General features: G+C 41.3%; 1 protein-coding gene across 1 annotated transcript in view; it reads right to left on the minus strand.

Annotated features, from left to right (window-relative positions):
• Cd96 (CD96 molecule) overlaps positions 1–26217 on the minus strand; it is a 45935-nt gene that overhangs the window by 4302 nt on the left and 15416 nt on the right. The window contains 2 exon segments of the mRNA XM_060370110.1: positions 12366–12421; positions 16040–16247. Coding sequence (XP_060226093.1) covers positions 12366–12421; positions 16040–16247 — 264 coding nt within the window.

The following is a 26217-nucleotide window of genomic DNA, read 5'->3' on the forward strand; positions in this document are numbered from 1 at the left end:
TTTTTTGTTTTTTTAAAATTAATTTATTTTTTATTAATTACAGTTTATTCAGTTTGTATACCAGCTGTAGCCGCATCCCTTGTCCCTTCCCAATCCCACCCTCCTTATCTCCTTCCATGCTCCTCCCCCAGTCCATTGATAGGGGAGGTTCTCCTCCCCTTTCCTCTGACCCTAGCTTATCAAGTCTCATCTGGACTGGATGCATTGTCTTCTTCTGTGGCCTGGTAAGGCTCTTCCCCCTCAGGGGGAGGTGATCAAAGAGCCAGCCACTGAGTCCATGTCAAAGGCAGTCCCTGTTCCCATTACTAGGGAACCCACTTGGAGACTGTGCTGCCATGGCCTACATCTGTGCAGGGGTTCTAGGTTATCTACATGCATAGCCCTTTGTTGGAGTATCAGTATCAGAAAAAAACCCGTGCCCAGATTTTTTGGTTCTATTGCTCTCCTTGTGGAGCTCCTGTCTTCTCCAGGTCTTTCTATCTCCTACTTCTTTCATAAGATCATCCTGAGTGAGGTATCCCCAAAGCAGAAAGATACACATGGTATATACTCACTTATAAGTGGATATGAGACATACAATATAGGAAAACATACTAAAATCTGCACACCTAAAGAAGTTAAGCAAGAAGGAGGACCTAGGTAAGATGATCAAAGGCAAACAGGATGGACATTGGAAGAGGGAGAAAACAGGTAGGACAGGAGCCTACCACAGAGGTCCTCTGAAAGACTCTACCCAGCAGGTTTTTAGAGCAGATGCTGAGACTCATAGCCAAACTTTGGGCAGAGTTCAGGGAATCTTATCAAAACAATTTTTAACCTCATTTGAAATCTTTCCTCTAACTATTGCTGTGGATTTTGAAATGAAACTTTTATCCTCTATATATTTACAGTGTGATATTTCTCTTTTTTATTCTATACTGCATTTTTTTCTTCCTGTGGACACTGTCATTAAAAATGTTCCTGTCTCCTCTTGGTAGGTTTTGCTTCCTTAATTTAAATACAAATGTGAGTATATATTTTCCATAAGTGGTGATTATCTAACTAAGAATACAAGCCAAGAGCAGTTCAGCTTTCCCAACTCTAGTTACATAATGTAATAAAAGTATTCCAAAATCTATGTCTTAATTTGACAAAATTCTTTGGATTTTCAGTTTATTTTAACTAAATAGCTCCCTTTCTGCAGATTCACTGGCTTTCTGCTGACCACATTCTTAGCAGCTGTAGACTTTCACTAAATATAAAACTTAATGATTTTATGATAGGAAGATAGTTGAAGTCATAGAAGTTTTCATATTTGGAGAAGGCCATATTTCTGTTCTTCCCACATTGTCTTATACTGTTCTTTTCTTTAGAGGCGAGGTAACCAATGCAGGAGAGTGAAAAGGAATTTTAATCTAGTAACTTGGTTGCTCTGAGTACATCCAAAGACCTTCTAGGTTTGTGTGGTCTAGCTGGAATACAGTCACACCCTTATTAGAACCTTTAATCAAAAAAAATGTAGATATAAGGTTAGTTGGTAGAGGGAAGCAGCCATGTTTGAAAGTGATGTCTAATTGAACGGCAGACAAAGTGAGGAATGACAGAAAAATTTAACAGAATAGGTCATACCCAACTTCCACAAGAACAGAGGAAAGAGAGGTAACTTAAGAGAGAGCAGCACAGAGGGAGAGTGAGAGATGAGGAAGTTTTATCAAGAGAGTTTTACAGAGACAGGTTGAAGAGAGAAAAAGCTAGACACAGGTGAAGACAGAATGAACTAGAAAATGAGAAGGAGCCAGGAGATTAGAACAGATTGCTAGGGTTAGTTTTAGGCCAAGCAGAGCAATTCAATGAGAAGCTGAGAGAAGCCAGTATGAATCAGTCATCTTGGAAGGAGTTTGAGCTGAGTTGAACCAGCTTTCCAGAGTTATGAAAGAGCTAGAAGGAGTGAGCTTATTCAGCAGTAAGTCTCAGAGGCTGAAAAGATTCTAGGTCGAGATTAGATAGTATGGAGGCTAGAAGCTTCTGGGAGACCTAGGTTAGCAGACAGAGGTAGTAAGCCTCAGAGAAAACAATTACATTAGGTGAATAAAGGATATATTTATAGGAGAGAAGACAACTCCTGCAGACACTCCATTTACTGTTTCGATGTGTAGCTAGTTCCCAGAATTTTTTTTTCTGGTGGTGGAGGAAATAGACATTACATTTGAGTTTGAGTCTTTTGGAAAACTACGCAAGTATAGACACACCTTTTCCACACAAAGACCTCCTGGAAGAGGAAAGGAACTAAACCCAGAAGTGTCCTCCTCCTGAGATCAGAGTATTAGCTATTCACCACCAAGGTGTGAAGGAGTTTGTTCATGGAGCACCAGAGAGATCAGACAAGTTCAGAGCCTTTGCTGCCTCTAACTACCTGCTGTGGCTGGATGGGGGAGGTTTGGGAGCAGAGGATTTCCAAATTGTTGAGGGCTGCAAGCTGAATGAATCCATTTCTCATTCATTTATAAAATGACCCAAAGAAGGAGAGAGAAATCAGACGGTCTTTAATATGCAATGTAATTTTCTATTTATCTGTATTTTAATGAGGCAAATAAGTAAAACCCCCATTGTTATAAAAGTGCTTGGAGAAAGGTTGGATGGCTGTCAGCCTTGCAGGCCATCCTGCCAGGAAAGGAGAAGTATATTCTCTGTTGGCAGAGAATAACTAGGCAGGCCCAGTCTGTGAGGACTTACTCATTTCCTTCTCCTCCTGGTCTGCCAGATGATCTTGCTAAAAACAGCTATGGTTTCTGTTGAGATTTCTTAGAATTCTAACCTCAGAGAGACCTCTCTAGGGTCAAACTTATGCTGGGAACTTTCTTATTTATCTCTCAGGAGGTTTTTCAGCTTCTAGACCACACACTGCAGCAACTCTTAGCAAGTCTCCCTCCCATCAACATGTCTGCTGTCCTTCCACCTGAGCACATCCTGAACAGCGCCAGAGTGGAGGCCGTTTCTCCTGCCTCTAAAATACAGTCAGCCGTTGAGCGGCACAGAGACCAGAAGCAGCTAAGATGGGGAACTGAGGGAAAATCTGTATGTTTACAAGTGTTTGTTGTAATGGGTATCTGAGAACACCTGGTGTACTCAAGAGCATTGTACTTGTTGGGCAGGGAACATCTCTGTTACTAGAAATCTTTTGAGGGGAGACAATTAAGTGTCTGAGGAAGAGAACAAATGAGTAAGTGGGCTATTTTGCTAGGACTCAGTCCAGTATTTCTGTAAAGCAGAAAACTGAAAACTTCACACCGGCAGCTGTAGCTAGCTTTAGACCATTATTGTGAATCTCCAGTCCCTTCCCAACCATCCATCAACCTTATTGTTCAACAAAAACATTTTGCATTCATCTAGGCATACTCTAAAAATGTTTTTGTTGAACAATATACAGCTGTGGAAGAGGAGACATGATGAGGTGAGAAGAGGATGAAGAGAGGATTAGAACCAGCAGGCTGCCAAACAGAGTTTCAGAGAAGGAGGGGGACAAGGAGGAGGAGGAGGAGGAGGAGGAGGAGGAAGAGGAGAAGGAGGAGGAGGTCCATAATGCCAATAGTCCAGAACAAGGGCACCTGCTTTTCTAAGGCCTAGGAGTATTCCAACTTGGCCCCTGCTGGTGCTTGAGCTCCATCCCAAACAATATGCTACCTGACACCTCTGTCAGGCAAGTGAGTTGTGGCCTGGGTGGGGGGTGTATGTCATTGTGGGTACTGCCACCTTGTGGAAGCATCTGAAAAGCATGCACAGAGGAACTGGATAACGGTGGCCACAGCCCCACTGGGCAGCACAAAAGCCATGCCCCTCCATGTCTCCCTACAGGTGTCGAGGGTGACTGGGCCATAGTCCTGGAGGGAGGGCAGTGGAATGGTGGAGAGGACAGGGGAAGAGCCGACCTGGAGATGAAGTGGGAAGGTGAAAAGTGAGAAGCAGGTATACCTGCAGTCAGAAAAGGACCAACCTGCAGCAACACATCCCTTGCAGTCTGCTCGCAGACCTGCATTCTGACAACACTGGCCTTCGTCATGTTAGTTCACGCTCAGATATAAAGCAAAGTAGTGTATGGGGTGCTTTGAAGAGATGAGCAATCATGTGAGTTCATCTTTGCAGGGATGAGCCTACCAAATGCCTATCTACAGGGTCCCTAGTGTTCGCTGACACTTGGTAAGAACTTCAAAAGTCACTAATGAGATGCTCCGGTTACTTTGCTGAAAGTGCCTGTGAGCTCTTTCAGGTAGCACTTGGTTTCAGTGGAGGAGAAGATTTGAATTTAATGTGCCTCCCTGGGCAGCTCACCTTCAGAGGAGCAGAAACTCTACAGCAGGGCAGAGGTGTGTGCATGCACGCTGATGGTGATCTAAGACGGGATACAAAGGTTATTCTGTGTGAGCCAATGATGGAAGGACACAGAGCCTTCCACCTGAGCTATCTGAACCTTTGCAACACATCTCTTTCTCTTCTGGCCACAACACTCTGTTTAATTCTTACATTAAGGCTGTTTCATCTGGATGACCTTTCCCCATCTTGTGGGGTTTTCAACAATCTAACTAAAACTAATTAATGTGTAATTAGGACAGAGAAAATAAAATACTTTTCAGCTCATGGGGCTTAAATGTTAAGAATAACAATAGTGAGGGTTGCCAGTATGGGTCAGATGTTTAAAATGCACCTGCTAAACAAGCCTGATGACCTGTGTGCCATCCCTAGAACTCACTGTGGAAGGCATAAGTCAACTGTCCTCTGATCTCCATGCATGCACTATGGCACATGTGTGCCTGCACTCACAATACATAAAACATACAGTAACTAAAATTTAAAAAAGTCAAAGGAGAAAAATATTATAATTTGCTCACAAAAATTTAAAAATTTAATCCAATTCCACATGAAGGTATAAGGGAGTGGCTGTGTAAGGAGAAATGAAGGAAAGAAAATTATAAAGAAAAAGTGCTAGAGAGAAATGTGGAGAAAGAAAAGAGAAGTGGTGCTGTCAGAAGGCTTCATAATGAATAAAGAAAGAGACCACCATCACTGGGGTGACTAAAGGAAAGAGAACATTTTTGTAGGGCCCAAAGGCACAATTTTAATGAGTTGACTTTGTTTCATACTCAGAGACCAGACATTCATTTGCGAAGTAGGTTTTAGATTTTCCTTGCACCTGTAAAATATGAGCTGCATGGCAATCCATTGTTCTCCAATATTTTATTAAAAGGCTCATCTTTAAATGTTCAGAGATGCTTTGAAAAGAAAAGGAAAAAGACTCTAATAGCCCACATGAAGAATAAATTGTCCTGTGTTGCTGAGGCTATGTCTGAAATGTTAACTTGGGAAAAGAATAAAACCATACTGAGTGTGACTGTGGCCTCTGTGCTGGAGTGGCCTTTTACTGGAGATGACCCCTCCAGTGCCTTTCCCTCCTTTTCCCCTTCTGGTGAGTTGGTTAGTCCTCTTTGTCACCTTGGCAGGATTCAGAATCTCATAGAAAATATGCCTTGGCTATATCTATCAGGGTATTTCCAAAGAGGTTTCATTGAAGAGGGAAGACATGTCCTGGACGTGGATGGTAACATCTGGACGAAGGTCCAGGCTGAATGAAAAGAAAATTGGAGCTGGCCTCACTCCTGTAATCCCAGAATTCTGGAGGTGGAGGCAGCAGGATGGCAAGTTTAAAGTCACCCTTGCCTACGTAGTGATGTCGAGGCCAGTTTGGGTTGTTTGAGACACAAGAGAGATGGGGGGCAAAGGATAAACTGAGCAACAACATTCATCTTTCTCAGTGTGGACAGTGTGGCCAGACACTTCAGAGCAACTTCACATTCCTGAAACCATGGTTTTCTGAGAACATGACTACAACTCCCTTTTAAATTGGAATACAGTCCTCCTTAAGCTGTTTCTGTCAGGTATTTTCTTACTGTGATGAGAAACGCAGCAAATATCAGCAGAGAAGAGAGCTAGTATAGACAAGAGAAGGGGAAGACTGTGTCTCCTATTCTCACTGATAATTGGTGTTCTAGAACCAGCCTTACTGAAAGTGATGGAGACATTGGTTTAAAACAGTGGTGCTCTACCTGTGGGTCATTGGCTCTCTGGAGGGTGTCAAATGACTCTTTGACAGGGTCACCTAATCCCTTTGGAAAACACAGATGTTTACATTATGATTCATAACAGTAGCAAAATTTCAGTTATGAAGTAGCAACGTAAATAATTCTATGCTTGAGGGTCACCACAACATGAGGAATTGTATTAAAAGGTCACAGCATTAGGAAGGTTTCAAAACCACTATCTTAAAAGATCTTGTGTCACCTACCAGGCCACAGAGAAAGACAATGCGGACAGTTCTGATGAGACTTGATAGGTTAGGGTCAGATAGAAGGGAAGGAGGACCTCCCCTAACAGTGGACAGGGCAAGAGGCTTTGGAATTGATGAGTGAAGGAAATAGGATTAGGACAGGATGAGGGAGGGGGCTATAGCTTGGATACAAAGTGAATAAATTGTAATAAATAAAATATATATTTTTTATCTTACACTCATCAAAACGGCTAAGATCAAAAACTCAAGTGAGTACAAATGCTGGAGAGGACGTGATGAAAGGGGAACTCTCCTCCATTGCTGGTGGGAATGTAAACTTGTACAACTACTTTGGAAATTGATCTGGCAGTTTCTCAGAAAATTAGAAATAGTGCTACCTCAAGATCCAGCTATACCACTCCTAGGCATATATCCAAAATATGCTCAAGGATACAACAAAGATATTTGTTCAACCATGTTAGTAGCTGGTCTATTTAGAATAGCCAGAATCTGGAAACAATCTAGATGTCCCTCAACTGAGGAATGGATACAGAAATTGTGTGGTACATTTACACAATGGAATACTACTCAGCTATTAAAAACAAGGAAATGATGAAATTTGCAGGCAAATGTTGGGAACTAGAAAAGATTATCTTGAGTAAGGTAACCCAGAAGCAAAGAGACACACATGGTTTATACTCACTCATAAGTAGATATTAGCCATATAATATAGGATAAACATACTAAAATCTATAGCCCTAAAGAAGCTAAACAAAAGGGAAGACCCTAGGGAAGATGCTCAATCCTCATTCAGAAGGGCAAATGCAATAGATATCGGAAGCAGGAGAAGACAGGGAACAGGATAGGAGTCTACCACAGATGGTACCATAGACTCTGAAAGACTCTACTGATCGAGGTATTGAGGTAGAGGCTGAGAATCATAGCCAAACTTTTGGCAGAGTGCAGGGAATCTTATGAAATGAGGGGGACACAGAAAGACCTAAGGGGACAGGAGCTCCAAAAGGAGATCAAAAGAGCCATAAAAACTGAGCTCTGGGGGCCCTGAAGACAATGATACCCCAACCAAGGACAATGCATGGAGAAGACCTAAAACCCCTGCTCAGATGTAGCCCTTAGACTCAGTTTCCAAGTGGGCTCCCTAGTAAGGAAATTAGGGGCTTTCTCCGGCATGAACTCAGTGGCAAGCTCTCTGATTACCTCCCCCTGGGAGGTGCAGCCTTGCCAGGCCACAGAGGAAAACAATGCAACCAGTTTTGATGAGACTTAATAAGCTAGGGTCAAATAGAAGGGGAGGAGCACTCCCCCTATCAGTGGACTAGGAGATTGGCATAGGGGGAGAAGATGGAGGGAGGGTGAGATTGGGAGGAGATGAGGGAGGGGGCCACAGCAAGTATATAAATTGAATAAATTGTAATAAATGACAATAATAATAATAAAGAGGTCTTGTGTCCTCAGGTCCTTTACTGATTTGTCAAGCAGTGATGGTAATGAGACTTGCTTTCTCAATTAGCCGTCCTTGGAACAAACAAGTCTAAACACCAGGCTTGAGGAAATTCTGGCTCTCTTGCATCCCTATAATTTTTTTTCTCCCTTGAAAATTTGAAAATTTTCTTCTGATGTGGTTTCCCTACAAGGTGAAGCCCCACTTTCAGGGCTGTATCTGTCTGCCTGTCTGGGCTGAAGCCTACAGTGTCTAAAGTGCATGGCTTTAGACTTTTAGACATGTAGATGATGGCTACAGGAAGTATGTACCTTTACATTTGGAGCCAGAGCCATCTTGGGTCACAAAAAGAGACTGTCGCAGCTAATCTCTGGAAAGGATCATCCTGAGTGAGCTGTCCCAGAAGCAGAAAGACACGCACGGTATATACTCACTCATATAAACTTAGAGGATAAACCTAAAATCTGTACATCTAAAGAAACTAATCAAGAGAGAGGACTCTGACTAAAATGCTCAATCCCCATCCCGAAAGGCAAAGAGGATGGACATCAGAAGAAGAAGAAAGCAGGAAACAACCTAGGAACCTGCCACAGAGGGCCTCTGAAAGGCTCTGCCCTGCAGACTATCAAAGCAGATGCTGAGACTTATGGCCAACTGTTGGGCAGAGTGCATGGAATCTTATGTAAGAAGTGGGAAATAGTAAGATCTGGAGAGGACAGGAACCCCACAAGGAGAGCAACAGAACCAGAAAATTTGAACACAGGGGTCTTCCCAGAGACCCATACACCAACCAAGTACCAGGCATGGAGATAACCTAGAACCCCTGCACAGATGTAATCCATGGCAGTTTAGTGTCTAAGTGGGCTACATAGTAATGGGAAGAGGGACTGTCTCCGATACAATCTGATTGGCCTGCTCTTTGATCACCTCCCCCTGAGGGGAGAGCAGCCTTACCAGGCCACAGAAGATGACAATGCAGCCACTCCGGATGTGATCTGATAGATTAAGATCAGAAGGAAGGAGAGGAGGACCTCCCCCTATCAGCGGACTTGGGGAGGGGCATGCATGAGGAAGGGGGAGGATGGGTGGGAGCAGGAGGGGAGGAGGGAGGGGTTTATGGGGGGATACAAAGTGAATAAAGTATAAAGAAAATAAAAAATAAATAAAATCATGAAATTTTTAGGTAAAAAAAAAAACCTCTTAAGAATAAATGAATAAGTCACATGCATGAGACTTGATGAGTAATGTATAAAGGTTCAAGCTTTACAAAACTCAAATTAAATAAACACAAGTTATTGAATTCTGAAAAAATGTCACCAGAGATGGCTAAAGTTAGACCCCAATCGCCAGATTCATATTATTTCTTATTTTTAATTCTTTTTTGGTTATAGTATGCTTTCCATTGATCTTGTTAATGTAGATCATCTCTTCCTCTCTAGATACCGTGACTTTAAGTTGTGTTTGTTTCCTGTGTTTTTGTGTTTGGTCATTTGTTTTAGATGCAATTTTCCTAAAATAATAAAGAATGGAATGACATGGACATGGGCTCATGGAGGTCACCAGGTTAAAGCAAAAAGCACACCCATAAAGGAAACACTGTGGCTTTTAAAAGGTCAGACTCCTCAATAAACTCTTGGGACTCCATGCATGTCTTTTGCCTTGCTGTATTAGCTATTAACTGTGAGGCTGTTTGGCCTGGCATCTCTTAGTTTAATGCAAAAATCTGCTACATGGAGTGACCCTAAACTGCAGGTTAAGCCAACCTTTCTTAGATGCTGCGTGGCAGCCTGTTGAAGTTGTGTGCTCAGGAACATACAAGATCATGATATGCATAGGTAAAATATTTTCTTTTGAAATCACTAGTATATCCAAGTTTGAGAGGTATTACCATTAGAATAATTCTAGGTCATGTTTGTTCTACAGAAAAGAGGCACCAGTCACAAACTTCGTAGATTTAACCAATAACACCGCATCATAACTCATAATAGATTGAGGCCCCAGCAAATTTTGTGGCCGAGGGCTGTTAAGCTTGGGCCTTCAGTATATGGACCCTTACTTAATTCCTTTCTAGGGAATTAGGGAAAGGAGAGTTACTGTGAATACCTGTGGCTGCCAGGTGACAGGTGGTTTGCAAACAGTCTCTCATTTGCTCATTCCATCACTGTTATGAGGTTGAAATCAGCCAGTGGCCACTTCCATGGATAAGAAAGATAAGGAAGTAAGGTTCTAGTTTCCCAAGTTATTGGATGGAGAAATCAAACCCGGTTCAACTAGATTCTATGATGTACCCTAGTTCTTCCTCTTCTTTATTCCATTTTGTGCCCTAGAATTGACCACAGAGTAGATACATGAAGGCACAATCAGAGAAAGGGATTGGTGAAGCAGAGTGACACTGATAAGTGAGTAAGAAAAAATATACCCTGAGATATCTATTGTGTGTCATGGATTCCGGAACTGTGCATAAATTTAAATCTCCTAAGAATTGTATGAAATATTTATTATGCAAAAGTCTGGGAGATTTTTTTTTTTTTAAATCTGGGAGAGTAACACGCTGAGGCTCACGGAGGTTGACTACTTGATATGGTTATATAGCTATATCCTATAGCTATATATAACTGTTACTGTATATATAACAGTATATATAACTTTTACTGATATATACAGTAACAGTTATATGTACAGTACTTTGATATGTGTGCTATCAGACCCAGGCACCATTTCTTCTCATTGTCCCATCCTCCCTGGGTGTATGCTTACATGCACTCGAGCTCAGCCTCTTGCTGGTGACTCAGTCAAATGTTCAGGGCTTCCAGGCTTTAATTTCTCTTATGTAAAATAGCAGATGCTCTATTTTGGAGCCTAGTTGAAAGCAAAGCAAAAGTACATTAAAATGTTTGACAGAAATTAAACAATTAAAAACTCTAAGAAATTAGAGTAAGGAGTTAATAATGTTTGGTAAGATTTTCAAGCATCTCCAGGCAGGCTATGGCTACATGGAGCTGGAAAGAGATAAATATTCACTGATTTCTCAGGAAATACTGCATGGCCTTTTGTTTTCCAGTCAACATGTAAGCATGCATAGGTTCTGAAGAAGAAATTTTATGACTTGTGGGATGTGAAGCAATGTACTCCTTTTTAAATTTTCAACTGGGATTCTTGGATAGGATTTTATGGTTGTGTATCTGGCATGAGGACATCTTACTCAGAAACACTGGCTCCAAGAATCTGCAAGAGTTTCTAAGAAGAAACAAATACATCTATTGAAGGCTGTATTGTTGGATTTTTTTTTTAAATTTATTTAAGCCACTCAAATGAGTGAAGCTCACTGAAAAGCTTGGAACTTGATTGGAACAGAACATAAATGATTAAATCTATTTTATTACATTAAAATTATAATACCAATTAATAGATACAGATACTTGGATAAAACATATTTAGCATCATTTAGAATAACTGTACAGAATTTGGGGCATGATTTATATGCAGCTATGGAATTAAATGACTGATGTCCAGGAGGATCACAAATCATAATATTCATTGGGTGAGAAGCAGCTGAAATATACCTTGTTCATGCCATGTAACAGGAGCGCATGAGAACATTCATTTTACTTGGGATATTGAAAAGCTTAGGTGAAGTCACAAGGCCACAAGATGAGTTAACGCAGATAATAGTGTTGTGGGCATGGTGGCACATGCCTGTAATCCCAGAGACTGGGAAGCAGAGGTAGTTGGAGGCTGGCCTGGTTTGCAAAGCAGGTTCCAGGACAGCAAAAGCTACACAGAGAAAATGTGTATTGAGAAACCAAACCAAACCAAGCCAAACTATACACACACACACACACACACACACACACACACACACACAAGAATAGCAATGATCACAGCAGCAATCTTTATTGACCATTTGCCACACACCACATATTATAAGAATTACTCATACATTGATTTCATTATTAAAACCACAACAAGCAGATATTATTCTTAGGCATGTCATATAAACCGAGAACTGACTACAGAGGTATGAAGTAATTTGTCCTTGTCACAGTCAGCCAGGAAGTGAGTCTAGACCCAATGTCCGGAGGCTGAGAGCTACTTTGAAGGGGTGAACTCAGAGCGCCCTGTTCTACTTTCCCTTGTCTCCTGTCCTTCCTCTTATTGTAGGGGAAATAGGCAGGTTTTGGAGGAGGACAGGAGGCAACCAATCCTCTTCTCAAAGCAATGGGGAAGCGGACTCAGGAGAACAACAAATTAAGCGTCAGCTGAGCAGAGCTCTTTCTTTTACAGGATTCACACTGTTTTTCGTCCCACCTTCCCTCAGGTTTTTTTTTTTTTATCACACAGACATTTAAACAACTGAAATGCACCCTCTACTCCCCAGGAAAGTAAGACCTAAGGATGCAGCTCACGCCTTCTGTAAACAGTAAGTCAAAACAAGGACTTACGTTCAGTTTTCCAATGACCCCAGCTTGCTTTCCCTCAGCAGTAGTGAACTGGCTAAGGGCCAAGGAATAAGGATGGTCTTTTGAGGGAAAGCTCCTGGCAACTATGCAACCTGGCAGAGCTTGGCATGCAATATTAACGATGTTCAAAGGATTTGACGTGACTCACCTCTCCTAAGACATCCAGGGTGGTGTTCTCCACCATCATGAGGTTTTCCAGCTTAGCTTAAAGGCAAACAAAACACAGGTAGTGATGTTGAAGTCTGTACTATTTGCCAGTGTATGTAGTGTGTGCATGCTTGTGTGTGTGTGCATGCCTGCTTACATTTAGGTGTGTGCTTGTGGTTTATGAGATTCATTATTCATCTGCAACTCAGGGATAATACAGTGACAATGGGACTGTGTGTCTGTTTGTGTGTGTGTGTCCAGGCTCATGAAGGCCATAATATGCCTCTAAAGACCAGAGTACAACTTTTGGGAGTTTGAATATCTCTTTCCACCTTGCATTCTGGGAACTGAACTCAGGTCCCTGGGTTTGTGTGTAGTTTTTACCCACTGAACCCATTCACTAGCCTCTGATGTGTTCTTTGTGTCATAGTTCAGAGCTTCCAGCAGGACTGATCTAAGTTTGAAGAAGTAATGAGTTTGATCATGCACATTACCTTCCTCCCCTCCTAGAGTCACCTTCCCACCTTGTTCTAATTTTCCAGGATGACATCTCAAATAAATTATTATTATTATTTTTATTAGAATCTACATATAAATTATTTGGGGATACTTGTTATTTTTTTATTGAAGAATTTTTTTCATGTTCTATATCTGATCATTTCTTTTCCCTTCCTCAACTCCTCCCACGTCCTACCCACCTAACTCTACAGCCTTTCTTTCTCTTTCTTTATAAAAGAATCAGATGAACAAAACAAATAACCAGAATTAAAACACACACACACACATACACACACACACACAGCCACAGAAGCACAAAATCAGAATAAATAAATTAATAAATTAGTTTAACTCAAAATCTTGTTTCGGCTTTCTCCTGGGAATCCAAACCAAGACACAGCTCAGAAGTTGATGTACTTAGAGGATATTTCTGAGCTCTTCTAAGAAAAAAAATACAAATAAAACGAAGGCCCTGAAGGAAATTGAATTGAAGTCACAAGGATAGTAGTGAGAAAGTCTATGAGTTCAAAAAAGTCACATTTTCAGGTTCTGACTAAGGGAGAGCAAGCAAAGCCTACACAGCAAGATGGTTGTGGATGCAAAGAGGCAAGCAGCATCTGGTCCCTGCTCTGCAGATCGTAAAAATCAGGCAGTGATGTCTGGGGAAGAAGAATTAAGTGGTATAGTGCATGATGGATGGTTGGTGATTCATCCAGTACTTAAGTTTTCATATTTTGTTGTTGAGTTATTTGATGTGGGGAAACACCAATAAATTAAAAGGGCAGTTTTTATTCATTAATTTATTTATTTGACAGGGTTTCACTCTGTAGCATGGACTGAAACTTAGAATCCTCCTGAAGCAGTTGTTCAAAACTATAACCTAAGTAAACCTATCAGAGGTGCAGCTATTGTGCAAACTATTGTGCAGCTAGTAGCATGTCCATAAACTCAGGATAATTACTAAAGAATGCCATTAAGAAGTGGGAAATTCATTGCAAAATAAGCAAGCAGACTTCCATATTTCTGAATACCATCTAAAAAGAGTTTAAAGAAAGGAGAAAAATGTCCAGACAGAGATGTAGAAGCAGATAAGATGCCAAAGGAGGGACATGATACAGATGCCTTCCAAACAGACATGAAAAAGTCTGAGGACTACTAAGCCATGAAGCCATGGTTTACATGTTGACAAGGAAATTAGATCATGCTGTGGCACTAAGGTCTGACTTAAGACTCTTATTTCTTCCTACATCCTGGTTGCCTGCCTTCATTGGCTTGCCAATAGTAGGGCCAGATGAGTCAGTTTGGTGTTTGTGCTAAGATATTCACGCCCTAGAAGTGAAGAAATGGTGCCATCGATACAATAAAAGCAAGGAGCAGCCTATTCTCGAGTCTTCATTGGACACTGCCCAAGCTTCATAGGGAACTGATGGTGGAGGATGATTACTATCCAGTCCATCCCCCAAGGAGACACAGGAGAGAAGGGAGGCATAAAAGGAAAGTAAGGGAGAGAGGGAAGAAACGGGTGCAGACCATGAGGCACAGGAGAAAGCTACATGTATGAAATTTCACATTAAACAAATCTTGCCTCAGCTGTCTCCATCTGTATATATTACTTGTGTTTTCTTCCACATTTTCTGACCTCTAATGTAATAAAGCAAGTTTAGGAATAAAAACAAAACCTCCTTTTAATTTTTATTTCATTTTATTTTGAGTTCTGTCATTCGGAAAGCTGAGAAGTCTAGCAGCCTTAGATTTTATAGTGTGCTTTCTCTTGGTTTACCTCATTTTCCAAAACAATTAGTTGCCCATCCACATGGCTGATTTTCTCTTTGCCCTCATTTTCTAAAAATTTTAAATGTCTTTTACAATGTATTTATTATATATCCCAATGAAAGCCACCTCCCTCAACTCCTCTCAGTCCCACCCTCCCTCCCTCTTCCTTCCATCCCTTTCTCCTAGTCCACTGAAAGGGGGAGTTCTCCACCATTGCCATCTGCTCATAGAACCAGGAATGCCTGGCTCCTCTTCCTCTGTGGCCTGGCAAGACCTCACAGCCAGGCACAAGTGATCAAAGAGCAGACAATTGTGATTTCATGACAGAGGCAGCCCATGTTCAGAGGCAGCCCATGATTCCCTTACTAAGCATCCCACATGGAAAAAGAGCTGCCAATTGGCTACATTTGAGCAGGGGTCTAGGTCATCTCCATATGTAGTCCTTGGTTGGTGCATCAGTCTCTGCAAGATCCCATGGACTCAGCCTTTTTAGCTTTGTTGGTCTCCTTGTGGAGCTCCTGTCTCCTCTGTGCCCTTCTATCCGCCCCCCAACTTCTTCCATAAGACTCCATGTGCTCAGCACCAGAAGTGGTGGAAGAGAGGGAACAGGATAGGAGCATGCTATAGAGGGTCCTCTGAAAGGCTCCACTCAACAGGGAATCAGAGAAGTTGCTGAAACTCTTTGTCCTTCTTTAGAATGAGTTTAAAATCTGCAGGCCATGGTCACAAAAATGAATAACTAGCCAAAGCTAGGAGCTTCTGTTTAGTAATATTTTCTTGCACCAGGGAACAAAATAGAATGCTTACATTTTTTCTTCAAATTGCACCCTGTGGCGTCTCTACATTCTGAACGAGGCTGTGGTGGATTTCATAGCTCTGTCCCATGAGGACCAGAGAGCCATGTCTGCAAGCTCAACTGCCAGAAACCCGTGGAGGTCTCTCATCCCCGTGGGCCCTGGCAGGATGGTGGCGGGGTTTGCCATTTCTCTGGCCTTATTGATCAGCTCCTTTTTCTCATGGTGGCCATATTGCACCTTGCACCAGAAAATAAGCCAGATAATTAGACACCCAAGCGATTAGATTTTGGCAGTTATAATTAAAGAGATTTCCAGTACCTTTAGGAAACATCATGCCTGCAAACAAGGTAGAGGTCACCATGAAGCTGACCTATATGTGACTTTCTGGGGGCTTTAGTCTATTAACTGAATCATTATTCTTTAGCCTTCCACCTTTGTCCCTACCCCGAAATAAGAATGATAGGAGTCAAGTCAAACAATTGCAGGACTTACCCTTATGTGGTTACTGTATGGTGTTAAGGGTGGGGAGAGCTTCCTCCTGAGGAAAGAGTATCACTGGAAGCATTGACACTAAGATGCCAAAGAGATTATGATGTAAACACTTTACCAAAACCCTTGACTGTGGTGGAGGTCTTCCAGGCCTTGAGAAGGCTGACTGTCAGGTGGCAAGAAAATATCATGCCATCATCTTGGATTTAGACTGGAAAGAGGTGAAGACCGTAGTCTGTACCCAGCCTGATTCTGCCTTTAAATGATGTGGAATTGCTCACATGGTGATCATCAGTGAAGAGAACTTCTTGGACGCCATCTTTCTTCTGGTGCAAGAAATAGTACTCAGTTACAGAACACACAATGTGTCAATGTACCTCAACTGACTGTATCATAAACAGGATTTATTTGTTTTAAATCATGTGTATGTGTGTCTGTGTGTACGTGCACGTGAGTACAGATGCTTATGGAAGCCAGAAGGCATTGCATTTACTGGAACTAGATCTCACAGGAGATAGCGAGTGTGGGTGTTGGGAGCCAGACTCAGTTCATCTGAAAGAGCAACAGGGACTTTAAGCACTGAGCCACATCTCGAGCCTGACAAGTGCTATTGAAACACTCATAAAACAGCAAGGATGAAGAATTAAATTAGGGAGACTGAGTATATTGTTAGAGAAAGTATTGTTACTCTTGCACTTTAATAAAAGTTTCTCTTATCTTCTCCTAACATGAATAAAAGCGTGTTGTTCTGAAAGGACCTTGCCACTCAGTCTTGCTCTCAGGACAGGAGAGAGTGCTTTTAGCAGATTGCTGTGCTCATTTGAGAAGTCTGGCGATCTCACTGTTAAGATGCGCTGGATAGCCACTCCTCCCTTGTGTTCTAGGGGAGAGGGTTGAGCAAATACAGAACTGGGAGGAAGGGGAAACTGCAGCCAGGTTGTAATGTGTGAGAGAGTAACTCTTTAAGAAGGATGTGCTGGGGACGACGCTGGGGTGTTGCTAATTAGATCTTTACATCAGCTTCACAATTCCACCTGTATTTTCTTCCCAGAATTCCCCGAGAAAAGGTCTGAAAGGCTAGCCCCTTTTAGGATCAACTGTAGGATAGAGTAGAAGCAATCGAGCAAAGAACTTATGGAAGCAGCATTTTCAGAGTCTTGCACATGAAGGAAAGGCACCTGTGAGGAGGTGGACCCTTCAAATTTTGTCCTCCTAGGCCCTCTTTGTTGCAGTCCTTCATTGCACTCATGGTCCTAGCCCAGCAGTTCTCAACCTGTGAGTCACAACCCATTTGGGGATCTTTTCATAGGGTGGCCCAAGACCACTGGAAGTATCAGATATTTACATTATGATTTATAACAGTAGGTAAATTTCAACTAAGAAGTAACAGTGAAAACACTTTATGGTTGGAAGTCACCATGACACGAGGCACTGCATTAAGAAGGTTGAGGACCATTGTCCTATACCTTGTATCCCTGCTTCTAAGACTATATTATGCTCAGAGAGAACTCATAAGAAGTGGGCTTTAAAGGTTAATGTGACTTTCGTTCATTGGCATTTTCTGGGAGAAATTGACTCCTCTATTTCATGTCCTGTCTTTGACGGATGAAGAAAATTATCAATTATTCTTTCCCTACCCAGGATTTCCAGGACAGGCCTTGTGGTCACAATGATTGTCAGTGTCAGTATGGTGCTGACCAGCTTTCCAGGGAAGACAGTTCTCCTGAGCACAAAGGCGGTATGCTGGTTACATCGCCTCTCTGTGTAATTCTAACTTAATCTCCTTAGCTGCTTGGAAACTGTCCGTGGCACAAGTTGTCCCTCTAGAGATTCACATTCAATCTGTCTGAGACCAGACCTAAGCTGGAATTGAGGAACAATTTTGAAGTTCCTCAGGGGAGCCATGAGCCAGCTGAGAATGGCTGGCCTAACCCTGAACTTCCCAAGTGAATTATGATGCACAGGGGAAATGCGATGGACTAAAGGGGAGAAAGAGAATTGGAATGCATCTGGCAGTGAAAAATGATATAAAATAATGAAAGCAGCTACCTGTGACTTGGAATTGCGAAGTTACAAAGTTAGATTTGGGGTAGAAGGAGAATCTAGGTTGGTGAGTGAATTTGGCACAGGCAGATTTATTAGAGTAATTATACAGACATTTCCAGAGCCTACTCAGTAGGAGGCTCTTATGTAATCCCCAATTCTTTGGCTGAATCTGGCTGAGCTCATTATCAGTGTCCCATACAGATGGAACACTAAGGTTTCTTACAAAGAACCACAGCCTGTATAAACCTCCATCTAAAGTATGCCCCTCCACAGCAATAAAAAGCAGTCTTAGGAGCATAGGGAGATTGTATTCCCAAGACAGGGGCTCAGGAGAGCCCTGAGTAAAGGTAGAATGAAGTAGAAAGCATGTCCCTCAGCATCACAGACCCGATGAGAATAGTTAAGGAAGCTGGCTCCCTCTTCAGGGCCTTCAGTACAAGGTACTTCTTATAGCATCATGTATATGGGCTGGTTTTATAAAGATTTTGTAGTTCAAAATGTTTTTGGAGAGACTGTAATGTGCATAGCTTCTAACATTTCCAGGAGACACAGTCTCACAGCAAACTGCCTGGTGCTCTGGCTCTTACAGTCTTTCCCTACTTTCTTCTGTAATGTCCTTGAGACTTAGGTGTGTTTTGTAGATGCAGCCATTGTGGCTGTTCTCCGCAGCTCTGTATTTTGATAGACTCTGTTTTTCTTCAGTGGTTTCTATCTGTTGCAAAGAGATGTTTCCTTCATTCGGTTGAAGACTACACTTATCTGTGGGTATAAGGACAAATGATGGCCTACACATGAGCTGAACAAGGCCAACACCAATAGACATGATAAAGTATGGAAAGAGCACAATACCTCAAACCTGCACAAAGAACTATGGGAAACTAAGGAATCCTGAGAGTGAGACAAATAGTCTTCTCCAAAGAAGAACATATTAATTGGTTATCCATTACCAAATGGTTAGCCCTGAAAACATACATATGTGCATGTAACAACAATTAATGAAAAAAAAGAGGGCTGGAGAGGTGGCTCAGCCATAAAAATCTAGGCTTGCAAACAAACAAACAAACAAACAAACAAAATACAATTAGTGAATAAAGAGGCCACAAATTTGAAAATGAGCAATGAGGAGAATATGGAGGGCTTGGAGGGAGGAAAAAAACAAAAAGAGAGACAAGTTACATAATTATATTATAATCACAAAATTAAAGAAAAAAATGTCCTCGTCCTGTCAACAGTCAATCATGAATCAGAAAGAGGCTCATGGGACCTTATCTCTCACCCCTGAACTACTACTGATGATTGAGGGAATTTGATGGAGGGGCAGTAGTTGTCTTTAACTGTGTGAACTGCTGGTGAGCCAACGAAAAATCACACAGACGGTGCTGATTCAACTTAGTGGGTCACACACTAGAATACAAAGACATACATGTGGGAAAGGATCCTAGAGAAGGAGAGGGGTGGCAGGGGTGAGAGGGAGGTGTGAAGAATCAGGTGGGGGAGGGTATTCATACTGCATGCATGCATATATGAAATTGTCAAGGAACAAATTTAGCAAAGGTTATTTTAAAGTGTTCTTGCTTGTTCGCCATGTGGTTTTCTATTTGGGACATTCCCATCTGTCACATTGTTAGAGGAAGATGGTAGACACAGGATGCAGGCTGCTTAAGACTGCCTTTGCTTTTATTAGATTATCAGGGTATGGCTTGCTGTAATACTTTCATTATCATACATACGTACATACATACGTACGTATGTGTATGTATTGGATACATACATATTTCCAATGTTTGTTTTGTTTTGTTTGCTTTTACTTGGCGTTTGACAGCTGCAGATGGAGAGGGAAGCTTTGTTTTTAAAAGATGGAATTCAGCTGCAAAGTGCCTTGAAGCAAGTAATAGGAGGGACTCCTGAGGGATGGCTGAGTCCCTAGGGCAAGAACCTTCATGTGAATGGCTGCCATCACAGATCAAATTGGGAAGCAAATCTAACTCAAATAAACCACCCAGTACCTAGACCTAGCAGAGTCAGGAGAGCTAAGGAAAGCTAGAGAGCTAGGGGAGCTAGAAGGGGAAGCTCTATAATTTTGTAATTACTCAATGACTGCAACTGAAATGGTAACTTCTCATTATTACAGATACTTTCTTTTCAACTGCTACTTCTTTTTTTTTTAAAGATTATAATATAATTACAACACATTTCCTTTCTTTTTCCTCCCTCCAAACAGTCCCATAAACCCTTCTTTTTTTTAATTCATAGCCTCTTTTTTATTATTGTTACACACATATATGTACGTATATATATAATATTCTGTATTCCAAAATACATATGTACAACCTTCTCAGTCTACAGAATGTTATTTGTATGTATGTTTTCAGGCTGACCATTTGGTACTAGATAACCAATCGGAGAGCTTCAATCTGTTTAGTGCACTTTAATGTTCTAGGCAGTGCAAAGCTTGTTCAAGTTTATCTTATACCCCTTATCATAGTATGCAATACATTAATGTTAACTTGCATGGGCACAAGTCACATGAAATAAGAAGGTACTCAAACTAAAGCATTTTAAAGCCAGGATACTCAGAATCAAGGAAGATGATGCCTCAGGGCTACACATACAGAACAAATATGACCCACTAAATTATTTAAAATATATATATATATATATACACAAATATATATATTTTTATATGGCTTTGAGGTATGTTTGGAATGAGAAATTTAGGACAAATTCCAGACAGCCAGAAGCCTTTCTATAGGTTGTAGGCTGAAGGCGTTATGGCAGATTTGCTGGTTGAAAGGACCTTATATTATACTGACCTGTCTGTGGTGACTGGCAACATAGGACATATTTCAACTCCTATTTGGTATAAATGATCTCAGTTGACTAGCTCTGCATGAATGCTTGCAGGGAACCTCACATAGAGAGCCTTTTTTTTCCTCCTTTATTTTCTATCTCTTATTTTCTCCCTTTAAAACTATTAGTAATTACTTCAAAAAATTTATTTGGTTTACATCTTGGTGAAGCCATTTGCTTTAATGTGTAGTATAAATTTAACTAGCTATGTAGTCTACCCACTTAGTAGGTATTCACCAATATAAATTCACCCCTTTCTAGTTCTACCCACAAACACTCTGTGGTTTTGTGAACATTTATATTATATCTATATAAATGGAAATTTGGACAATTATTGCTATGGTTCATATGGTTTTGTTCCTGTCTCCAAAACTTATTCCCAATGTCACAGTGTTAAATGGTGGTACCCAATAAGAGGGACTTGGGCTACTACATAAAGGAGCCATTGAAAGGACTTCTGGATATCTGATAAAACAGGATCAGATGAATGGGGAGGAGGTCACCCCCTATCAGTGGACTTGGAAAGGGACACGGTGGAGAGGAGGGAGAAAGGGTGGGAGTGGGAGGGAATGAGGGAGCAGGATACAGCTGGGATACACAGTTCAGAGTCCAATTGGGTTACATAGTAATGTGAAGAGGGACTGCCTCTGACATAATCTGATTGGCCTGCTCTTTGATCACCTCCCTCTGGGGGGGGGAGCAGCCTTACCAGGCCACAGTAGAGGACAATACAGCCACTTTGGATGTGAACTGATGGACTAAGATCAGAAAGGAGAGGAGAACCTCCCCTATTAGTGGACTTGGGGAGTGGCATGCAAGCAGAGGGAGGAGGGAGGGTGGGATTGGGAGGGGAGGGAGGGGCTTATGGGGGGATGCAGAATGAATAAAGTGTAATTGATGAAAAATTAAAAAAAAAAAGAAAAAAAATAAAAAAAAAAGAAAGGACTTCTGGTGTTTGGAGCATAGCTCACCACCAACACAACTATCAAAACAACAACCAACTAACCAATCAAACAAACAAAAAAGGTCACACCCAAAGCAAGCCAATAAACAAAATGAGGTGTGTGGGTGTAGATTCCCTCTCCTCCACTCTTCTGCTCTTCTGTCATAAAGGGACATAATAGCCATCATCCATATGACAACATTCAAGCAACCATTTTGGAAGCAGAGAGTACAGTCCCATGCATCTTGATTTTAGACTTCTTGGCGCTTTCAGAATTGTGAGAGAAAAAGTCTCTGTTCTTCATAACCGCTCCAGTCTCCGGTGTTCTATGACTAACACAGTGGACTGAGATAGTTGTAAAGCCGTGCATTGCTCTGTTGATTCCACCTCTGTTAACCCATCACCAGGCTGCAGGATGACCTTGAAGATGCAAGAACCACAGGCTGCTTAGAGAATACTATTTCTCGAGTACTATAAATATAATGAGGTCTCATAGCACATAAACAACCATGGAACTTTACTTAAAAGTTTGATATTTTGTTTACCCTGGGTTTTCCTTATCCATTTTTAAAACATTTTAAAATATTTATCTTGATTTCTGGCCTTTTTTATTCCTTTCCTGAATGCTGCTTGGATGGATAAGGGCCTTCCATGTCTCACCCTAAACTGAGCCTTTAAGTTGCACATCCAGGAAGGATTGAACATACTAGTTTCTCTCAAAGGCCATGCTGTTAGTGACTTTGCCACATGGAAGGCTATCTTTGTCTTATCTGCTTCTAGTCTATTTGAAAGGAATACTTCACAAGAGATAGTTACAAAATTAAGGCTCTAAGAATGAACATGAATATGTATTTAAATTATGTATGATGATTTGGTAACAAAATTAGTGCAGTGGGGACCGGATAGGTCATACTGAATCATGGAAAATTGATGTTACATGCTACTTTCCAGAACAGCTAATGCTAAAATTCATCCATTGAAGGCTTCTCTGTTTTTTTTTTTTTTAAACTGGGATAAGGACTTTCAGTTCTGCAGACTTGATGCTCTTTGATTTAGTGGTCCTGTCTTGTTGCTGGCTGGCTTCAGATGCCAGGAGCCATCTCTGGGATAGCATTGGCTTCATTGAGCACAGCACACAGCAGGTGCTGTGTGATCTGTTGTGCGCTCTGAGATCTTTCACAGCATTGCGGACTGTATTGATCCCTACTTCTCAATCTCCAATATGCTTTGCATCTTCACATTTTCTCCACGAACTCTCTACACTGCCAGCACTGCCAGAGCAGGCTGCTTGCAACACCCCTTACATCTGTTTTCAGCAGTACCAGACCAGACCAGTATATTTCTAACCATCATCATTAGTTGTTAACCCTTTGTAGTTTGGCAGGTACTATTTTTTTTTTTTTTTGACAGGGTTTCTCTGTATATCCCTGTTTGTCTGTCCTGGAACTAACTTGCTTGGTAGACCAGCTGGCCTTTCAATCACATAGATCCATCTGCCTCTGCTTCCCGAGTGTTGGGAGTAAAATCATACTCCACCAACCCTGGCTGGCAGGTACTTTATACTTTGATAATCACCAGGTAAGAGACTATGGTGTTGTTTTCTAAACTGCAAGGTTTCTTATGTGCATTTGAAATCATTCCTTTTTCCCTGATTATAAAACAGCATAAATACTACAGGGAAAATATGATGAAAATTTACTTATTTATTTATTTTTAATTTATTCAATTTACATCTCAGTCGTAGGCCCCTTCATCCTCTCCTCCCAGTCCCACCCTACCTCCTGGTGAAAAAATTTAAACAATGTAGGTATCATCTAGTATTTAGTTATGTGACATTATCATGGATAATGAATAATTTGAATGTTAAATGTCCTGTTCCCCCATTCATTATTTAAAAGAGAAGAAAATTAAAACTCTTTTAACATTTTATTTACTTTGAGAATTTTATACATGTGTACTCTGTATTTCAATCTTATCTTCCTTCTTTCTCCTCTCATATCTGTTACCTGTTCCTCCTCAATCTCGTCTCCCCTCCATCTTCTTTTTCCTCCTTCTCTTCTTGTTTCTTCTTCCTCCTTCTCTTCCTCTTCCTCCTCTTCTTCATCTTCCTCCTCCTTTCTTCTTCTCTCACTGAGTCTAGTGCTGCCTATATATGAATGGGTGTAGGGATGTCCTCTAGAACGTGCACAACCTATCAGGGTCACATTCCGGAAAAAAAATATTCTTCCTTTCCTAGTAGTCACCAACTGTCAATGGCTCTTCAGTTAGGAGTGGGGCCTCATGAACCCCTTTCTCATCCATGCCACATGGACTGGCTTGATCTTGTGGAAGTGTTATGCAGGCACCTGCAACTATTATGAGTTCATTGGTGCGATGGCTCTTTCCTGTCATATCTAGAAGATACTATCTCACAGAAATCTTCTTAACTCTTCTTAACCTCTGGATTTTGCAGTCTTTTTGCCCTTCTTCCATGATGTTCCAGAGCCTTGTAGGGAGTAGTTATGATAGAGATGTCCCATTTATGGGTGAGCACTCCATAGTCATTTATAACTGGTGCTAGTTGTGTGTCTCTGTGGGGGGAAAAAAAAGCTTCTCTGATGACAGGTGAAAGCTGTACTAATCTATGGGTATAAAAAAAAGTATTCTAATCTTGCATATATACCACAGGCAAACCAAGGAGACCAACACCAGAAGGCCTGCTAACGCTCCCATGCCACAACAGCGTAATGCAGCCATGACCATTCAGGCCTTTACAGCCATTGAAGCAGGACAGTCTCCCCAAGCATGGTTGGCTACCATAAAAAGCCAAAATGTTACGCTATCTGAAGGAATGGGCGGGCATGGGAGCGTTAGCAGGCCTTCTGGTGTTGGTCTCCTTGGTTTGTCTGGGGTATATATGCAAGATTAGAGTCTCACAACAGCGTAATGCAGCCATGACCATTCAGGCCTTTACAGCCATTGAAGAAGGACAGTCTCCCCAAGCATGGGTGGCTACCATAAAAAGCTAAAATGTTATGCTCAGGATGCGAGGCTAAGCACTGCACTCAGGGTCAGCCGCTTTGGACCCAGAGAAGAGCATGTCTGATTGCATGCGGGTTGATGCCCCAGGTCCCGCCTCTGAGAAAAAGGTATCAGACGGGTCTGATGCTCTTTGGGTGGATGACACCTAAATGAACATCGGTACAAAGTCCCAATTTATTTATAATATCAGAGATCAGACCTCTACTCTTGCCTGATGCGTCTAAAACAAAAAGGGGGAACTGTAGAGAGCTGCGGAATGCTATGCCTTAAAGATGGAGCTGGTTTCCGCCTTCCACCTTCCCGATGGTGAGTGCTCTCTGTCACGAACAATTCCACATTGGCTAAGGCTGAGGATCTGGCTTGCTTCCATATATGTGGACCTATCTGCATTGCCCACGTGGCACGCCTGGGTTGGCTACCCAGAGGCTATTTAAGCTGTGGGCTGGCTTTCCCCAGGGTCAGATGATTGTTCAAGGTTCCTGAATAAACTGCATTGAAAAAAAAAAAAAAGAAAAGTATTTAGATAGGCCTCTTTCTAAATATATTCTATTATTTTGAAAACTTCTTATGATGTACTTTAATCATATTCACCATGACTTCTCTCCCTAACTCCTCGCTGACTAACCCTCTCCTCCTTACACCCTCCCAAACTCTGTGTCTTCTCTCTCTCCATCTCTCTCTCATGCTCCCTCTTCCTCTTTCTCCTCTGTTTTTTTTTTTTTTTTTTTTTAATAATCCATTGAGTCCAGTTTGTGTTATTCATGTAGCACTGGGTATAGAACCATCATTGGATCAGAGTTGAGCTACCAAGAATTACATGAATAAAAAAAAGTGACTCCTCATTCACTCAGAAGGCATCAACTGTCTAAAGCTCTTTAGTTAGGGGTCTAGGATTCTGAGCATGCCCTCTTCCTTGACAGAATGTTGACTCCCTTAGTCTTATACAAGTTTCATACACGCAACCACAAGGGACTATGAATTCATAAGCAGTGGGGAAGTATTTATTTTTAATTCACTGACTGTGGGAGCGAATGCTTCCTTAAGACATTCATTCCCCAGTGTATATTACTAATTTGTATGTATGAGTCCCAGGGTCTTGTTACAGCATATCTCTGTCTTTTGCTATTAACTCTCTTCTTTTATCTGGCTCAAACATAACTTTTCAAGAAGCTTTTCTGGATTTATCTGATACATTTCTCCCTCTACTACTATTTTTTTTTTTACATTTTATTAATAATATATGACATGACAGAAAATATACCTAATATAATTTTGTATCCCTGTAAGACCTAACACTCAAATCAGATTCACATCTATTTATTGGATTGAATTAAAATTTATACCATGGGAAATCACAGGATGATAGTTTGTAATGAAAACAGAATATTAGAATATATTTAGACACTCCCAGAATAAGCCTGAAGAATTTCCCTGAT

The sequence above is a fragment of the Meriones unguiculatus genome, chromosome 17, assembly GCF_030254825.1.
Source record: "Meriones unguiculatus strain TT.TT164.6M chromosome 17, Bangor_MerUng_6.1, whole genome shotgun sequence".
Classification (NCBI taxonomy): domain Eukaryota; kingdom Metazoa; phylum Chordata; class Mammalia; order Rodentia; family Muridae; genus Meriones; species Meriones unguiculatus.